This window comes from Etheostoma spectabile, unplaced genomic scaffold (assembly GCF_008692095.1).
Source record: "Etheostoma spectabile isolate EspeVRDwgs_2016 unplaced genomic scaffold, UIUC_Espe_1.0 scaffold00000125, whole genome shotgun sequence".
NCBI classification, from domain to species: Eukaryota; Metazoa; Chordata; class Actinopteri; order Perciformes; family Percidae; genus Etheostoma; species Etheostoma spectabile.
In genome coordinates this window covers 3,678-23,767 of record NW_022602555.1, presented here as the reverse complement: position 1 = coordinate 23,767, position 20,090 = coordinate 3,678, and the positions used below count along the sequence as shown (strand labels likewise).

Below are 20,090 nucleotides of genomic sequence, written 5' to 3'. Positions count from 1 at the left end.
GTATAAGCTTTAGTTTCAGTGCTAACAAACATAATGAAGGTTGGCCTTGGTAGTGGAAGGTGTGATGAGTGGTATCATGTTGGCTCCTCCAGGCAGGCAGTTTGCTTTTCATTGACATCCTGTTCAGAGTTCACATGGGGCAGACAAAAACAAACATAGTAGTCATAAAACCAGAGAGACGTGGAGGTGCAGGGGCAAGAGGCAGAGACCGATTCTCTTTTCATTTGGCATTTCAGTTGTTGAAATGTGTTTTCAAATGCTACACAGAGAGAGAAAAAGAAGCCGTGAGGCCTCCTTTCTCTCTCTCTGGTCAGTTTGTATCTGCTTTCTCTCTCCCTGGCTGCCTCCTCGACCTGTAAATACCTTCAGCATCAGTGACACTGCTCTTCTCTCCGTGTCCAGGCTATATGACGTGTACGTATGACATTATCAAACTACTATGGATGTTCAATAACAAAGTGCTCATGTGATCACAGACTGTAATGGCTCCTGTGTCTTTTTGTTCTTGTTCACTGTTAAAATTATTTCTCCACCCAAAATGAAACAAACCACTTGTGTAAATCAAAGAAAACATCGGACTACATTATGTCGACGGGTAAGGATGCACTTCAGCCACAGGGTGGTGCTGAGGTTTTAAAGAAATGAGCTGGATCAGATGTGAGTTCACTGAGTTTAAAATCTTCAGGCTGTCTTTTGCTCTCTGCCAACTTACTACAGTGCAGGCACACAATGTTAGAAGTACTGTATATTCTTTCTCTTTCATGTGGACTACTGCCTTTCCACTTGATAGTGTTTAACAGTCTGTATCTACTGTGAAACTAAGGTCTGAATTGCACAGGATAATGTTAGCTTAGCATTATGGGTTATGGTGACCAAAAGGTTAATTAATAAATTGCATGTTGCATTGTGTGTTTGAAACCCATTATTTTATCTCTAATAATGGTCTCAAACTTCCCAAAGATACAAAGCAGTTTGCTGAGTTTTGATTAAATATGTATAAAATTATACACAAACATGGAGGATATGTGCAATTGGTGTTATGCTGTGACCACGAGCAAAAATGAGGTATTTTGGGCTTGCATATTTCACTGAATGTTAGCATCATATTGCCTAGATTAGCAGGTTCACCAGTTATATAAAATGCAATACAGCAAATAATAGTTCATTTATTGTGGGAAAATGGTTCTTTCTAACTTAAAAGACGCATTCTAAAGGAACTGAGGGCTCAAGAGGTTACGTTTAAGGTATCATCTGTTCATTGAATAAAGGCTGAACAAAGCCAAGGTGGTATTTGGCTGCTGTCAGGTAAGTCTACCTGCTGTGTGAGCAGGTAAACAACTATCAATTTCCCTCTTTAACTTGTAAGGAACTGCAAACATTTTAAGATTATCCAGTTGGTTGTGTGCAAATGTCATTGGTCTAAGATGTAGAACTTTAGAGTTTTCAGAAGTGATCCAGTATGAAAATATGCAGAATTAAGTGGACTGTTTTTCTGCCGACAATGTGTTAACATTCATCCAGTCATTAAACTCTGCCGAAAATTCTGCAGAAGAGGGGAAATTGGGGGGGGATGTTGTAGCTCCAGACTAATGCCTATGGTTTTGGAAAAAAATGTCAATTATCACTTATGGTTTGTTTTCATGTGTCCACATACCTTTGGCCATGTAGCGTATCTGAAAATGTTCAGGTTTTACACAAATGTTTACTTGCTGATAATATTTCTATGAATCCCTCTTGCAGAAACACGTCCAGAGGTACACGATCTGACGTATCTAACACACACACAAAGGAACAAGGAAATACACGGATTCTTCTGAACAGTGAAGTCATATTTCCCATGGAAATCCATAAGACGGGTTGCATCATTCAAAAATCTCGCTTCACCAGACCTTCCTCCCCCATCACTCCAGAGGAGGGTCTGGCTGCACACAGCATTATGGGATGGGAGAAAAAAGGGCTCTGGTTTATTGCATAGACAGTTAAAGAAAGATCTCTTGGCGTTTCTAAGCACCGGGAAAGCCACGGTGCTGCTGTAAAAAAGCCTCGGGAAGAAACTTGTTTTGGTGGAACCATAGACTGTATATCAAGAATAGAGACTGTATGTCAATTATGTAGACTGTATATCAATAATATACAAACTGTATATCAATAATCTATTCTCTATGGTTAGAACGTGTGTATGTTCAAAAGTTGTTTTAGTCGTGCAACATAAAACTCAGATTGGACAGAGTGTAGCTCAGAGATCTTGGTGCCGGGGGTGCACCAAATTACGTTAAAGTTTCTTATTCTAAGATGTAACATAAGTGTGAAAATATACACTGATATGAATACAAAATTTTAACAGCAAAGATAAATTGGCCTGTTTGTGAAGAAAAAAAATGTCCACATTGAGGATAAGCTTACTGTAACTATGGTAGCCATACAGTTAAGCTTAAGGAGTCACTGTGCTTTCCAGATGGATGTTTAACATTAAGCTTGATGCATAAATAATATCCATTTCTTTTCATCCATTCTGCCCAGTTTAATATGCAACTCAATTGTATTTAATAGGTGTAGTAGTTTAAGGGTCCCTGGCCTAAAAGATGTTGAAGACCCCTGGTCCAGCTAGCTGTCTGGTTTAACCTGCAGAGATCTGAGGAGCAGTTAACCACAGTCCTCATAAATCCACCCGAGTTCAAAATTCCAACACAAACAAAACGGAAGGTAGGCCAACCGGACATCCAGCTGAACAGAGTGAAATCCGGCGGAATTTCCAACGGCAACGGAGCAAACCCGGAATTGGAACATCGTGAATATAGACTACATCATTCATAGGGGTCTGCCAAATCCGTTTGTATTATAAGTAAGGCATGGTGGATTTTGCAATGAGGGGATATTACTGTAAGACAATGCTTAGAATAGTGTTGCGATTGTGTTGCCATCGAAGAGCTGATAAACAGACAGTCCTTTATTCCTTCACCTTCTTATGAACCCCTCGCCATAGTTTCCTGGTGGTTTCCATTGGACAGCTTCCACTAATTTCCTGGCACTTCTTTTTGGGATTTATCTTGTGCACTTAAAATTGGAATAAACAAAGATATTAGAAATTCATTTAGGCACATAAACTGTGGACAAGTGACTCCGCCAAACACCCCTAAATGTGAAATGTAGTACTTTAAAAGCATTAAAAGGTGAATGAGTGATTGCCTTTCACCGTCTCAGATTAAAGATTTGGTATTAGGTCTGCTGGAATGGTGGGAACCTCGAGCTGATGGAAATCAATCATCTAGACAAAACCCTTATTTTCTTTAACTAACATTGTTGTCTTGAACAAGACATTCAACCCACATTTGCCTTCCTGATGGCTCTTCTTCCAAATATATTGTGCATTCTCTAACTTAATCTTACAATCCGAGTATTAATGTCCTTTTCTGTATGTTATGTACACAAAACCTCAACAGTGACACCCATTTAACAGCTCATGGACTTAAGTTTGTAAAGGTTTTCAGTTACTATGAAAGGAGAGTTGTGCAAGCCCATAAAAGATACCAACTCAGCAGCTTTTCAAAAGCTCAGACAAACTGGATCTGCCAGATCTTTTATAACAATTATTTCATTCATAGGCCTATTCATTTATTTATTTGTGATGGAGAATAGCAAGGATCCAAAGTCAAAACACTGCATAATATTGTAGCTAGAACAAGTGTTAGTAAACTGTAGATTATTTCAAAAGTCAAACATTACTGTAAAACAAAAGATTATGGATAAGAGGGTCAATTTGTATGGAAGCCCATTTTTGCTAGTAAAAGAAAGGAATAAGATAAGAAGTTATGTAATGAAAAGCGTGATTTATACTTCTGCGTAAAATCTACGCCGTTGCAACATAGGTAGGTACGTGGAGACACGGACCTACGCCGAACCATACGCCGTAGCCTGACGTGCACCTCTTGAAAAACGTAACAACACGTGGCGGCTACGCACGCCGTGTCTTAGCAGCGTTGCCTTTCCCCCTACTTATTACCTGCTTCTCCTTCTCCATAAACAAGATGAAATCAAGGAGCGGTTTAACTTTTCCTGCTACAGATTTCCCACCGTGGTCCGAAAGCACAGGGGAGACACTTTGTGTCTCTCACTATGACTCTAGAGTCGCTACTCGCTCTGAAGCTAATCCCTGTCATTCTCTCACGCTCGCTCCCTCGCTCTGCCACACACTGCTCATACACGCAAACACACACACAGACACACATGCCGTCTCGACGCACAGTATAAACTCCAGGGCACTTACTGTACGTAGGCTGTGGCAAAAAACTCTGCGTGGAGCCTGGAACCATAAATCACACTGAAATCATTATAATCAGAATGATCTTGGAATAACGACTTAGTATTGCAAAAATAATAAGGAACTTTCTCAAAATACAATAAATCACTTTGAAATGCTAAGTCATTTCAAGAAATGCTCTCATCTTTTTTTCATCACATTAGTGGAAATGGGCTTCTATAAATATCCGCCTAATGACTCGCTAACATGGCTGTAGACTGGTTTTATTAGACTGGTTTTATTATAACCAGTCTACAGTCATGTTAGCGAGTCCCATGCTGACGTCTGCATGCTTACATGCTCATAATGCACACTTAATGTTGATGCAGGTAACATTTACCATGTTCACTGTTAGTTTAGCACGTTAGCATGCTTACATCTGCTAATTGCACCAAACACAAGGGTTTGGTCATAAACTGAAGTATTGGACAAAACATTTCCGTCCGTCGAGCCAAGATACATCACTCCTGCATCTAGACGCTTCCTCCTGCAACGCAGTAACCCCTTTCCCTCCAGTCCGCGGTCACAGGCCTTCTCCCAACCCACCTGCTATCCTGTCTCCACTTTCCTAATCAGCCCTGCTGATATTTACCCGGCCCTTTTCCACTCACTCCATGCTGGATTGTCAAAGTTGCCATGCTTTGTACCTTTACTACTCACCCCTCTAACTACAACACAATCCCGCCGCTCAACAAACTCAAACCGCCTCCTTCTCCCCCACCGACCAGCCCAGCACCACGGATGATCGGGCTTTCTGTTCTTCTCCTCGGATCTGGAATGACCTCCCCAACCACATGAGGTATCTTCAAACTATTGAGATGTTTAAAAATGACTTTTTGGCAGAAACTATGAGTTTTACTTAACAAAGTTGTTGCATTATCTATTTGTAGTTTATATTGATGTTCTTACCATGCTTTTATGATCTTAACTGTAGCACTTTGAGATTTACTCCAAATGTAAAGTGCATTACATATTACATTTATCATTATGAAAAAAAAATCTATAGATTATGTCATTCAACCTTCAATCCATACACATGTGTGTTTGTACTTGTATCATGGCACCGGACAAATTTCTGAAACTTTGTCCAATAAACATCATGCTATAGTTTCAGCGTAAACCTAACCAAACCTAAAAGTGCAACCAAAAATGTTGAGGGATTTAAAACAAAACAAAACAAAAAGGAAAAACATGAATGCTAGACATGCGCCGGATTTGAAAAAACATGGCTTTATTTTGAAAAAGGACAACAATCAAATAAATTCATAAGACAAACAACCTGCCGCTGCCGGAGTAGTTCAGAGTTAGTTTAGTTAGCTACTCACTCTTACAACTTTCACATGTTATACTCCTATATTTCTTCCAGAAATCCTGGTCTTCTAAAACAGAATTGTCAGTAAAAAATATATATATATATAAAAATCCTTCAAAATGTTTACTGTTCATTGTGACTCAAACGAAATTTTAGAAAATACATTGGTTAAAAAAAAAAAAAAAAGCACTCGGTAGTCCTAGGAATCCCCATGATTATTTGTTTATTTATTGGTTTGATCCATCACTTCTCCCCGCTGACTTGCAGTGGTTCACTCCGGCTCTGCTGCTGCTGCTGTTGTTGCTGAAGGGGTCACATGTCGCTCTCTCTTTACTCATGCTTCACTCCAAGGCAGCGTTTGCCCTGCAAACACACTCATACATTTAGAAACAACTTTCTCCTAAATTGTAGTTATTGTTTATTTTATTGATATGTGCCGTTGTTTACCCTCTCTTGGTTATGGCTGGGGAAGTTCTGGTTCTTGAAATGGTTAACATTTTACAAATGAAGGGACGTGAAATTAAATTTTCACCCTGGGGACATTAACGTGTATCGTATTCTGTATGCTATGTGAAGTTTGGAAGTTGTTTAAAAGCTGAAAGCAATGTAACAAGTAATTTAACAGTTAGCTTTTGCAGCTTGTTAATTGATAAAGTAATGCATACTTTTAAATGAGTAATGCAATGAGAAATTTATTACAGTTGTCAAGTAACTGGGTTTCATTTTTGTGTTTTTCCATTTTATTTAGAACAACTGAAGAGTGACGAGAAAACAGGAAAGAAAGAGGGGGGGGGGGGGATGACATGCAGCTAAGAGGACCCAGGTTGGACTCAAACCCAGGCCGCTGGTAAGGACTGAGGAGGAGGCGTGAGCTCTACCAGGGGAACTGTAAGGCCACCCTGCAATCTGTTTTTAAGTGGAAATTCAGCGTGAGCGCTAGATTTTAACATTGAGTTTAATACAACAATTTTATAAAGGCCATGCCCTTTAGGTTGCAGAGCAGCATAATATCTAGAGCAGGGATCTTCACCAGGTGGTCCGGGGCCCCTAGGGGGTCCTCAGAGTCACTGCAGGGGGGCCTCCAAAATGATTTTTGAAAGTCTTTTTGCCAAAATTAAAATGTTTTTACATGAATCCGAAATGTTATTAGCGATCATAAATGCCCTCTGCTTACTGCACTACAGGTAAAGTTTTAATAAAATGTAGTAATTTTATAGCTTAGTATTCTATGCAACCAAAAAAGATGTGTATGAAGGCTTTAGGCCACCCTACATGCTTTTGTAGGCCCAGTTTTAATATGCAACTTAATCATATTCAATACAATTATATACTACTATATGCAGTAGGGGGTCCCTGCTCCATCTTTCTTTCAGTTCAGGGGTCCTTGGTTTAAAAAAACTGATCTAGAGGCAAAGTACTCTACCTTGTAGTGGTGTTTCTTGCAAATATTCTTCAAGGTGTCCACATGCTTCACCACCTCTTGGATCCACGGTTTGTCAGCAGAAACACAGAGTTTCATGCCGCGTCTGGTCACAAAACTGCAAGAACACCAAATCCCCAGGTCAGAAAGAGACAAGTGATAACTTGCAGCGTGTCCCATAAAATACAGATTTTAAAAAACATCATCCACTTTGCACAACCTGAACTTACATCATGGCATCAATAGAGCAGCCACGTCCGCTGATCTGTCGACGGTAGTCTGCAACTCTAGATTTGTCAATTGTTTTGTGACTGACACTCAAGCAGCAGTCCATGGGTATCTGAGCCAATGTCACTGAAAGACAGAGAGGATCAGGTTAGTTAACAACCACCTTTTATATGCCCAGAGAGAGTTTCATACTCAAATGGTGCAATCCCTGTGGTGATACATGTCAGTTGCAGTTGAACTGAAGCCATAACTTGATTCACCTACAGGATTTTACTTACAAAAAACATGAAAATTAAACACAGGGAAAACTAAAAGTGCAAAAGAAGTCACCACCACAACACTTAAGTGCAAAACTTACATGCACAAGTCATTTGTTTATGAGGTTATTATGCTGTTCTGCATGTGTGTGGGTGTATGGTGGGGTGTGTCAGGCTCAAACTCTCTGGCCATTTAAACGTGTGAGCGGTGAGGTTTTACAGCAGGAACACAATACTGGCTTAGACTTCAAAAGATGTCTCAGGTGTCACAGGATTTCTTTGGAGCGGCTCGTGTGAAACAGGAGGCCAAGAGCTCCCAAGAGCTCCAGAGAGTTTTCTTAATACTTTTGAAAACGGCTTATTTGTACCTATTTCCATTTCAAAATAGTTTGGTAAATATTTTAAAGCAACTGGAAATGTAACTCATGCACTCTTGCAATGAAGTATAAAAAGATTTCTAGCTCGTCAAATGTTGACACGACAAACTCGAGTGATGAAACTGTAGCAGCTATAGTACGATACAAAAAAAGTAAAATAAACATGAGTTAAATTCTTGAAACTGGAGTCAACTCCCAGGAGGAAAATCCTGGAGGAAATCGGTTGTAAATACTACTACTGCTGCTACTACAGGATGTATTCATGTCCTGTCTGTGACAAAGTGCAAGACACACACACACACACACACACACAATGCTGTGTCACCTTTGTTGCCACATTGTTTCCACCTAACCGGGATTTCCAGCAGTTAACCATTAACTTCACCTATTAATTCATTAAAGGTAGGAGCCCAGGAGGGGGGAAAACCAGCAGCACGCCCTCCCCACAGCCTTACTCGTTTACTCTGCTCCTTCACGCTGATAACTCATATTCAGACATAACAAAACGATTTAAAGACATTTTTAATTTCCCTGTTCAGTACTGCACAGATTTCAGTATTGACTAGGTTAATTTACTTTACTCAACAGTTATTGTACCTAATATATAATGTTTATCTTTTATTTACTCTATAATTATGTTTTTTTTCATATTGTTAATTCCACGACTGCTACGGCTACTTTAAGTCTTTTATGGTATTTCCATATCTGGATTAAGGCTCAAATTACAGAGGGTGTCATATGCTACAGACAGCAAACTGTAATCCTCTTTCAGGCACAATTTTTATATTTTATACTGGAAAAATAAGAAGAACTTAAAGAAATAGATGAGAGTAACTTTTAAAGTGAGGTGAATTTCACAGACTTTAGAAACTGCTAAACTCTAAATGGAAAAGAGGAATTTTCAAGTCCAGTAAAGAACAATAGATGTGTAATTAAACCTCAAACTTAGCCTTATTTAGGAATTTTCTCTTTTTTCTGCTCACTTTGTAAACCACTGCATTTCTTTTTTTTTTTGGAGCTGTTCCAAGTGGGTATTGAGATTAGTTTGGAAATGACTTGATGAAAGATAAAGGCATTACTGTTGCAGTTTGATGATGATCCAGGGAGGATGCCCGGAAAGGAATCTCACCTGTGCAGCAGGTGATGAAGAGGATGCAGAAGAAGAACTTGGCGTCACCCCACGGAGCCATGTCTGGTTGCTGAGCTTGCGGGCTCGTCTCTTCGTCTCTCTGGAGGCTGATTGGCTGAGCCTGTTCTTCCTTTCAGCACCTGCGGTGGCTAATGAGGTGTGGTGACTGCTTCTGTCTGGTTTGGCTGCTCTTTTATGCTGTGAGCAGTGTCCACTTGGTTTCACTTTTCATTTTGCCGACCCCACCTCCTCCTCCTCCTCCTCTGGCCACCCGGTCACTCCTCTCAGGAGTCATCATGAACTGAGAAGCTCGAACTTAAAACCTACATATTAACCCCCTCCCAACAGGAATACAAAACAAACCTCTTCTTGTCTATATTTAGCAGATCACAATTTAATTCCCAGCACTCCTTTTGACCTTCCTATTCTAAGGTGACAGGAACAGTTTTGGGCCACCTCCAGGTCACAGGAACACTTCTCTAATCTCGGAACAAATACCAGCAGTTAGGGACTCAACCTGACACCACTGATCAACTGATTTACACTGACGGATACTTAATTTTAAGCTGCGAAACTAACACATAATCATCATTGTGGCATATGGCTTAGACTGTTGTCCAAATGTATACTTTGTATTGCAGAAAAGCGGTAAAATGAATAAAAACCAAGATTCAGTTGTGTGCCACGTGGGAGCTTTTGGCATATTTATGGCTTCTACTGTAAGCGTTTTTGAAGACAAAACTCCGTCAATGTGGGAAGGACGGAGTTTAAATCTTGCCTTATATGACAAACAAGTGTTCAGTGCTGTTTTTCCATGTTCACTCTGAAAAAAGCAGAGCTATGAAAACAACCACAAATCAGATACTGCATAATGGACTTTAACTGATTTCAGTATTCGGATACTACTCTTCTAACACTAATGCTATTACTCTTATTGATCACAGTAAAGAATTCCATTTGTTTTACTGCATGCTGAATTAAACAATACTGTTTTTTGACTCAGTTTTCAAGAAACTTTCTTCTTTCAGCTGCAAATACAAGTGACCGCTCCATAGTTTAATGTTGTCGGCGTTCTCTTAGATATTACCCACAGTGGGATAAATGATTAGCCAAAATGGAATGTGGCAATGCTTGTTAACTCAAGTGTGGCTCCCTTTTAAAGGTCCCATGGCCTGAAAATTTCACCTGGCTATGCCCCCCCCAAACCCCACCCCCAAATGTGTTGTGATGAAATTTCCAGATCAACAAAAAGTTAACACATTTACTGTAAAGTCAGACGATGGCAGATAGGGGTTTCCAACAACCATAAATAATGGAGTCGAGTCTCTTGACTGATAACAAGAAGACAAAACAGCTCAGAAGACGGTAAAGTCAAGATGATGGTTTGTTTTTGGAGGTTTCAGTTCTCATGAGTTGATTTTGCTGCTGGCTGTTGTGAAACTAAATACTGTAACATTTCCCACCTTGTTTCAAGAGCAGTCTATGAAGTACAACACATGACCATAACATCACACGTTTTGCAATGATTCCTGTCCCTTCTACTGTCAAGAAAACTGAACCAAATATATCTTAAATATTATAAAGGAATTATTGTGAATCCAATACTGCTCCTTAAATAACACCTTCAGAGAAACACATGAACCTGGAAGATCCCTATAAGATTTTGTTACTCTAATTTTTTTTTTTACAAATTCCCATCTGTTAAAAATGATGTTTTGCCAAAAGTGCAAGAAATGTCATTGCTGCCTGGGTGTTAATGTTTTCTGTGTAATAAGAAGTACAATATCTTTTTCATACTAAGGCCGTTGACATTGGGTGTACAAAGCGCAGGAACAGCGGACACAGCTTTATGTTCTGAGTCCTGGTGTGTATCGTCCATTTATTGAATTGAATTATACTTTTTATTGATTCCCCAGTGGGGAAATTACAATTTAGGTTTAGACAACAACAGCAATTGGTTAAGGTTCTGGAAAGTTTGTCTAGATTGTTAGAAATGTTAAAGTAAAAAAAATTGTTTATTCCTTCAAGTGGCTGCTCTCCAAAAGAAAGTGAAGATTTCTTCAGCAAGATTTTGCTGCTACCGTAAAGACAAACAATCTCAGTTCTCCTATAATTAAATTAAAAACCAATTAAATTAAAAATAACTTATTCTTGTATTGTATTAACAACATATTTTGTTATTTATGATATACAGTATGTATGTATACAGTATGTCTTTACCAGCAATTTTCATTTCCTCATTACAAGATAAGGTGGTTTGTCACTTTAATGTTGTTAGAAACATAACTAAGTGAACACTCTTAACAGAAAACATCACAGAAACCCGTTAAGAAAAAGATATTCACACGAATGCCGGTATGATCCCATTGCATCAGATGTTAATCTGTTAAATCTACTGAAACCCTCTGTTAGCAAACATATCCAAACCCAAAGTAAGATCAAACACTTGTGTTATTACACAATTTTCCTTTAAGTTATTCCTATGTGAAAGATGAGTGACATCCCTCTGATGAAACATTGCTTCCAGTGAAGCTAATACCACCACGTTTCTCTGTAAAGAGCAACTTTCTCTTCCCCCTTACTGAGGAAGTTGACAACTGTGGTCTTTTTGTGTTGACATAAAAGTAACCATTGTTCAATGTGTATGCTATCAGATTAACTTCTAGGATAACTTTACACACGTTTGTTTAGCCACACACTGTAAGTGCCAATGGAGCATTTACAAAGAAACTTTCATTTCTTGTAAGTCACTTGTTGGATGTATGCCATATCTGTTTGCTGAGTTCACATTCACGGACTTTCCCTGCTGGAGCAGTTACGGGAAGAAGAAAAAAAAAAAAAGTTGATGGCCCTAAATTGTTGTCAGACAGTAGTACTTGTTGAGTGTTTCAAGAGTGAGCCTATCATTACATACCCACATCCTATTCTGACAAGACAAGACATGTTTTACCTTCCCTAAGGTGGCTTTGAAGACCATAATGGAATCCTTTTGTCTATAATAATCGCTGTGCTAACATATCAAAGGTGCTGTCTTGTGAACATTGTGGTCAAATTCAATGGTCATGTAGCTTAATTAAAAAAAAATCTATTTTCAATTCTGTTTTTTTATGGGTATTTTGATTGAAATACAGTACACGTGAAATTAAAACTATAGTGCGTAGTTTCTGTCACCCCCATAAGGAATTCTAAGTAACGGAACACTGTCGGCACGTCCACGTGATACAAGCCTTCCGTGATTTCGCTGTTGCAATTAGCCAAGGAGGATTAAAAAAACATGATGGACTCTTCAGAAGAGATTATTATATTCACTCGAGTTTGTGCGTGTGAAAGTTGCAGAAACGACACTAGTTTCTGAACACAGCCATACAGAGATGTACAGAGAGAGTTTTGTGGAGCTGATTACCTTAATCAGCTTTGTAGCAACTCATTTAGCAATGGCTTGAATGTAATGGATGCTCATTAATATAAAAAAAGTTACGCACTAAAGCTTTAAATTTAAATATACCGGTATTTAAACCTACAAAAGATTCACCGGCCACTTGATGCAGTGCAACAAGTAGTAAACACAACATTGAGACATCATCACCTCATACAGTAGATGTGGTTGACAAGATAGGAAAGAGTTGCTTAATTACACATCTAACATCAATAACACTGTTTCAGCTCAGCTGGCAAATGTAAGCTCCTTTCAACCAAGTGCAACATTCAAATGACATGAACTAAATATATTATACAATAACACAAATATGTTATACAATAACAATGAGTACTTTCACTTTTCGTGCTTTGCAGTGTATTTTGCTGTGTTGTGCTTAAAAGGGACATCTGCAGTAATGTAAATGTAAATAGATACTCAGGGAGTTGTGGCTTATTCCTGTCTGGTCTGTGGTGACCTAAAGTAGACCCACGTGCATTGTGGGAAACTGCACAGGATACTCTTGTCCATTGGGAGGCTTGTTCTTTGGCCTTGATGGCAGTTTGGGGCTCTGTGCTCTCTCCTGTCATAAAAAGATCAAAAGGTCAAATAAAGTTAGAAAGATTTCCTCTTTCCAGCTTTCAATAACAGCTTATTCTCACAAGTGTTTGCTTGTTAATACTAACGGTTGCGCATCACTCACAATATTCAGAAATAAGTAAACAACCCTAAATTATCACGAATCCCAGCCGTGACACTTGTATGTGAGTGATCGTGCATGTTTTGTTTTGTTTGTCTTTATCTGTAGTATGCTTGTTGTTTTCTGTCTAGTGTGTGTGTGTGTGTGCGCTCCCTCTTTCTCTCCCCCGGCAGTCAGTTTGGGGGCCTGGGTCTTCCGCACACCTGGCACTGATCCAAACACCACACCGGAACCTCATCCGCTTGTCAAAAGCAGTACTTACAGGACATTTGGGTGCCGTCTTTTAACTAATGCTGGCCAATAATTCAAATCCCCCCCTCCCAAATAAAAATTATCTAAACCAAACCAAAGCCCCTATTTGGTAACCCTTCTGTGGATAGCTGGTGCGCGATATGTAGCAATCTAACGTGAACCAAATTGAGTATTTGAACCTCATAATTAATACAAATGAGGGAAAACTGAAAAAAGGTCTACCTTTTGAAAATACAAAGAAATTGAGTACAAATACATCCCTTTACCACACTGAAAAAAATAACATGTTGGATTAACTTAATTCAATAGTGGACATTGGTTGCACACAGTTGTTTTGCTTTGGCAGCAGATTAAACAATTGAGTTAAATTAACACAAGGTATTCATGTTCAATTCACCTGTGTATTTTGTGTTGATACAGAGTGACTGAAACATGTTTTGATAAAGTAATTTGAGCTCTTGGAACATTTTAATCCTTCACAATTTCATCACGTTATTTCAACACTATTCAATAATTTTTACTCCAATACTATTTGGTCACTTAAATACTACAAATTTTTTTCATAATATATAGTAGTATATTCTAGTGTCAATTACACTATTTTTTTGGCACTAAAACAGATTGTATTGTTCTCTAAAGATGGTTGCCTGTAACCACTAGTAACCTTTCAAAAGAAAATGTCTAATTTCACTGCAGTGACAATAGGTAAAGAATTGAACTGACATTACTGTTTTACTGTAAAACAATTCAACAGTGAACAAGTAACGTCAGTTTTTCAGTGTTTTACCAACTCACAGTCACAATGGAAATTGGACATTTTTCTTTTGAAAAAGGTTTCTGACAACCATCTTTGAGGAGAACAATACAAACATAATGTTCAAGGTCTCTATTGTCGAGATTAAATTAAGTAACAATTGTAATTTAACACTTCAATGTAACTATAAAACAGATTTAAAATGCAAAAACATGAGTTACCATTCCAGCAATCATTTATTTTAATGTCTAATCCTTTCTATTAACGCTCTTTATCATTAAAATGACCCATTTTTACCAGTTGCATTTGCAGTTGCAAAACCTTTATTCAAGAGCCCAACTTCCAACACTCACAAAGAATCTGGTCATTAACTGACATTCAAGGTTTAAGTGTCACTTACAGACACAGGTAAATATTTCAAAAATGTTACGCTGCCTTCAGTCCGGCCATGAATTCATCCTGTACATACATTGGCTTGCATAAGCATAAACCATCTCTGGTCCCACAGGTAGGGGCTGCACACAAAGAAAAAATGTTCCCTATAAGAGCCAAGTCTGAGTTGTATTCTTAGAAGTATTAAAACTCTTTACTGCAACTTAATTAACCTAAAGATCCGGTTTCACACGGCCCTGATGGCAGTATTCAGACTGTGTACAGTTCTCAATCCCTTCACCTGTAAGACAGATAGAAACTAAGACTGAAGAATGCTGCCAATCAGAGTCTTGTAGAGGGGAAAATAACTGGCCCGTCCACATGGCCGTAAAGGAACGAACACTTGGCCTCACGTGCACAACAACAGGGACCTCTCCTTACTGGACCAGGTCTGTCTTTAAGCTCTGGGCTTTCCTTGAGAGTTAAGTCACATCCAACTCCATTAAAACCTTTTGAATCCCTTCAAAAGTGTAGCGGAGCTGTAACGGATACCTCATCTTCAAAGAGTAACAAAGTCCAAACAGCAAGGCTGTTGATGGGCCATGCTGTCCAAATCTTGAAGAACCACCACACCCTCGATGATGATGCCAACATCAGAAAAGTCATTGCCTGGCGTCTGTTTGGTGACGTAAATTCCCACTGTCGTTTTCATGATGGCACTCAGCGCAGTGGCCTCAGTCATGTCCTGGTTAAAGATAAAAACATTTCTTGAAGCTTTAAAAATAAATAAAATAAACTGATTGCATTTGAATGCAGCAATTGCTAGGAGCCTTCAATCTTTACAAACTAATGTAAAGATTGAATTTTCATCTACATTTTTTCTGGAACTTGTTTTCATGTTCTTGGATTTTTATCATTAACCTGGATTTATCCAAGTCCCAATTCTGCCCTTGTCAGATGAGGGTCAGTGTAGTGTAGAAAGATGGTGGAATTTTCCTTCTTTCAATAAATTTGAATTGTTTGTCACACTGCCTTATTCCCTAATGTAAGAGACAATGTGTCAGAGGGGTCAAAATAGGTTGTTTTTCACTTTCATAATGGGGGACTTTGGAGAAAAAAGTGGACTGTTTTGACCATTTGTTATAATCTCACCGTGTACTCCCGCTCCAAGACGTTGGGATTCTCATTCAGATAGATGCAGTCCTTTAATGTGGGACTCCCTTCTGGCATCAATGTCATCCTTAAGAAATAAAACAAAGAAAATAAAGATTATTGAACTCAAATTTTCAGTAGCACAGAAGAAAGTGATCATAGACTGACTTCAGTCAGCATGTGACACCAGTACCTATAAAACAACAGGACTACCTGTTTGGACTGGACTTTATATCATCTCCAGGGATGAGATGTATATACATATATGTTTTTTTATATTTGAAGAAAAAAAATTCTCACAGTGGGACAGTGAATGCATGATTAAAATGTATCAGTAATCAGTACTCACAGGTAAGGGAGTTGCGCTCAGCAATGCTGCATATACATCTTATACTGACCTAATGCAATGCAGATCCACTTTATAGTTAAACAATGTAGAGTTGAAGGTTCTTACTGTCATCATGGCAGATATGACTTTCAGCTTTTTTCCCTGCTCCCCGGCCGCTTTGCAAACACTTTGATTGTAGAGGCATGGCTGGGATGCTCTTAAACTCTGCGTTTATCTGAAACATGAAAATATTTTCACAGAATTTAGAAGACATTTCTAACATCAAATCTATACCTGCCCGCCATATCATGGCGTGTACTGTGCATGGTTAATCATCTGGGCTCTGCTATGGAATATTTGAAACACATCCTAATAAAGTCAAGCATTACTTTCACACATTTCATTACACAACTAGTCAAGGCAGAAATTTTTTATTACCTCCGTTGCATCAAAAAGGGCGGTTGTTTGAAATTTGCAATCCGAGAACACTCACGTTACAACCTCATTAAACTTCTAGCCCTATTCATTGTGAAAGTGGAAACAACGAAGGATTCAAAATTAGGGTAAACACGGTTCAAGCAGGCCACATTTTAATATTTAAAATGTATATTTATATACAAAATTAAGAGCAAATACAACATCCTGGTCTCACCACAAAAACTTGAGCCCACGATCCATCAACTGACTCCAGGTGAAATGCAGAGTTGAGTTTGTCTGTCAATCTGCAGCAAAACAGGAAAAAATAATCTAGTCATTACAAAACTATATTTCAAGAAACATACATTAGGTGTACACTCACTGGCAACTTTATTTAGGTACACTGCATACAACATTGTAAAATATCAAATAATGAATGTGATTATTGCCTTCTCTAATGTGAACAGAGACTAACCATGTTCCATGTTCAAACACTGGGCTGACCGTGCAAAGCCAGCAGCTTGTGTCCCAAAAAGAGTTGTGTAGGCTACGTCAAGTAGTGGCAGGCCACCACTACGTGGTTATTAGGCTCCTACCACTGCGTTACACAGAGCAGACCGTTAATGTGTTTTTTTGAATTTCCTCTCCGTCTGCTCATGGTCCCATTGCACGGTGTGTGTGTGTGTGTGTGTGTGTGTGTGTGTGTGTTGTGGTGTGTGTGTGTGTGTCGTCGCTAACTTAATGTCGCTGATAACGTTAGCTAAGGCTGCTCGACGGCCAAATCTTACTAACACTACGGTCACGGTGCAATTTACACACAATGTAACTGAACAGTCAGTTGGCAAACCAATACTAACAGAAACAGACTAATGAACACCGCAAAGTTAAATGTAAGATGAACGGCTCCCGCGCAAAAAAACTAGCTAGCTAATTCAAATAAAACATGGTGATAAAATAGCGCGAGCAAAGAAACTCACGGTGCCTATTTAACGTTACGTAGTAACTCTCAAGACATTAAACTACATTTTGCTGAGCTTTATCAACAGTATTTAATTAGAAAATCCATATACTTACCGACCGAATAGTGGCGTGGAGTACAGTACGACGAGCCCTTTGATGTGACCGTTGCTGCTTCTTCTGGCAACAATGTAAAGCGCGCCAGACGAGATCACGTGCGGTATCACGAGAATTACATCGCTTCTTTATTGACTCACTTCATGCCAACATGATCTGAACAAATTCACGTGCCCTCTTTGCATATTATGTAGTTTCTACACTATAGAGTTACGTTTAACTTTAAAACATGAGTTAATTGTGTTAAATGCATCCAAGACATTTACATAAATCCAAGAGTAGGCCAGTCTCCTTTTTTTCAGTGCATACCAGGAGTTGAACCCAAGCAAACTGGGTGAAAACTAGGAATCCTAACCTCTAGACCACAGGGACCATGAGCATGCTCCCAGTCAGTCTCTCTGTTTCTCCTCTTCAGCCACGATCTCCAATCTCCACCCGCGTTCATTGCCATTTTCCATCCATTCACCAGTGCTCTCAGAAATTCCCTCCATACACCTGACTATGCCCCGCCCACCTCTTTACTTGCATCCCATTTCCTTATCACCAGCCTCTCAGTTCATATTTGTCATGCTGCTTTCTTGCCATTTGATTTTGCTCAGAAGCATCTGTTACTGTGCCTTTAACCCGGACCTGCGCCTGCCTGCCTGTACCTGCCAGCAAGCCTATGTTCCTTCAATAAATCCCAGAACTGATCCTGCCAGCTGCGTTCACATGCCTTTGGGTCCTATCCCCGTACTTATTCACAGCCTTGTGACAAAGATGAAATATGTATAACTGTATATACTATTTTGGAAATGAAGAACATGAATCAAGAACATGAATTACATAGTGCTGCTGAAAAAGTGCATGCATCTATTTAAAAGGTCGTAAAATCTGAAAGATTTAACGTTTGTTTCATGTTTTTACACTTTTTAGAGAAACTCTGCAGTGGATGCAGTCATGTGTTTCAGTTTGAATGACAGGCGGCAACTAGAGATTACAAAAAAATAACACTTTATTTTAGAATCACTCAACATAAAAACATAAATTTGACAAACAAATTATCTCAACATTTTGTACAAATCACAAAACAGCAAACTGCAAATACAATGAAATTTGAGAACATGATCATAAAAAGATAAGAGATTGGCAAACTGAATTTCACAGGCACCTTACAGTCTGACAATAACAATAAAATAGCATGTTAGCTCCCTCAATCGTTTTTTTCTACAGCGCAGCGTGACCATCTGAGACTCTGAACAGGAATGGAAGGGATTCGGACGTCTGTAGCTCTCAGTTCAGAGTCAGACCCCCTTGTTCTTCAGCCATCTTTTCCCAGAGCCCTCTCCTCTTCATTCCTGAAGAAAGAAAGAGCAGCGATATGCCAAACTTCAACTTTTTGTGAAATGATTTCCACAGTATAGTGTAAGAAAAATGAAAAAGGTGCAAGAAACCTTTTAGGTGTTTTTTAACCTCAGCAAAAAAAAAAAATATAATTTACCTGAATTTAGTGAGGTCTTTTCTTATCCAGATAGTTAATGTGACTTCTCACCCACGCTTTATCACGGGGGTGGGAGACGCACAGTATCCTTCCAACCTTTGTAATGAAACTGTGAAAGCAGATGAGAGACAAAAGAAGTGAGATCAGACTGCAGACTGCAGAACTGGAAAACTTTGGCTTTTTTTCCATTGGGTCACAGTTGCTACAAAAATAAGAGAAACCAGCTATTGTGATCATCCAGCAAAGTATCTGGAAAAAAGAACTGTCCTTTGCCTAGATATATGTACATATTTTACAGCTTTCACTCACGCAGTAGCGCTGATTTCGCATCCTTTTCCACCTTCCTGAATGGTGTAGCTATGAATGATTGTGAGCGGCAACGGCTTCTCAGCAACCGTCAGACAGCAGTCCATCACAATCTCAGCTGCAGGAAGATAGAGAAACAAATTCATCAGAGCGAGTGGAGGAGTCCGAAAATGTAGAACTAAAACAACCCATGCACCTGCACTGAAAACATTGTGAAATATGAATGTTTCTCTTTAATGCAAATCTTACCTGATGCAAACCCGACACAGATGACACCCAGCAGGAGGAGAACTGCAATTCGAGAAGCCATGTCTCTGTTTCTTCGTAGCTCTAGTTAAGGTTGGTGCTTCAGTCTCTTCAGGAGTGTGGAGATGTTGCTGTGAGGAGGAGAGCTGCAGGTGTATTTATACAGCTTTTGTAGGGAAAGTGAAAGTTAGATCGGTGCTCATTGACTGGAAATGGGAAAAAGTTGGCACCAGACTCACGCGTGCCTGGTCAACGGTCTCTTCTCCTCCTCTTTGTTTTGTTTCGGCGCCAAAACGTTACGCTTGTCTTTTCAGATGTTCCCAGAGGTGGATCTTTATCAGGGCATTCATGTTTCATGAGAAATACCTTTCCCACTTCATACAATCCATGCATGCATTACAATGAGACAGTCCATTCATACGCGCAAACATAAATCAGTTTATTCTGTGTTTATGTTCAATCTAATTGCTTGCTTGGATTCTGGGTTTCCCTCAACAATTTCCACTTTCAGTGAAAAAATAACATCACAGTTGCAGTGACAAGAATGTAATACATAACCTATAAGGCACAGAAA

At 39.1% G+C, this 20,090-nt stretch overlaps 1 protein-coding gene and 1 long non-coding RNA gene across 2 annotated transcripts; both read right to left on the bottom strand.

The window, feature by feature from the left end:
* Positions 1–5,508: 5,508 nt before the first annotated feature.
* LOC116674395 (C-C motif chemokine 19) lies at positions 5,509–9,270 on the bottom strand. Its single transcript, XM_032506882.1, has 4 exons — positions 9,021–9,270; positions 7,260–7,383; positions 7,033–7,147; positions 5,509–5,972 (listed from the first exon to the last, which is right to left on the bottom strand). Exons 1-4 carry the CDS (start codon positions 9,079–9,081, stop codon positions 5,940–5,942), a joined length of 333 nt encoding a protein of 110 aa, XP_032362773.1. The 5' UTR covers positions 9,082–9,270; the 3' UTR covers positions 5,509–5,939.
* Positions 9,271–14,402: 5,132 nt separating this feature from the next.
* On the bottom strand, positions 14,403–17,539 carry LOC116674393 (uncharacterized). The gene is made up of 6 exons (XR_004328090.1): positions 17,485–17,539; positions 16,646–16,715; positions 16,432–16,512; positions 16,120–16,228; positions 15,666–15,753; positions 14,403–15,258 (listed from the first exon to the last, which is right to left on the bottom strand). It is a non-coding gene; the product is annotated as an uncharacterized LOC116674393 (long non-coding RNA).
* Between the last annotated feature and the right edge of the window lie 2,551 nt (positions 17,540–20,090).

Bases quoted from the DNA above. Each gene is read 5' to 3' on its own strand.
- LOC116674395 (XM_032506882.1), bottom strand. From the start codon at position 9,081: ATGGCTCCGTGGGGTGACGCCAAGTTCTTCTTCTGCATCCTCTTCATC. The intron at 7,148-7,259 runs GTAAGTTCAGGT...GTGTTCTTGCAG, and splicing joins TGCTCTATTGATGCCATGAT to TTTTGTGACCAGACGCGGCA. The intron at 5,973-7,032 runs GTAGAGTACTTT...GTGTGTTTGCAG, and splicing joins GCAAGAAACACCACTACAAG to GGCAAACGCTGCCTTGGAGT.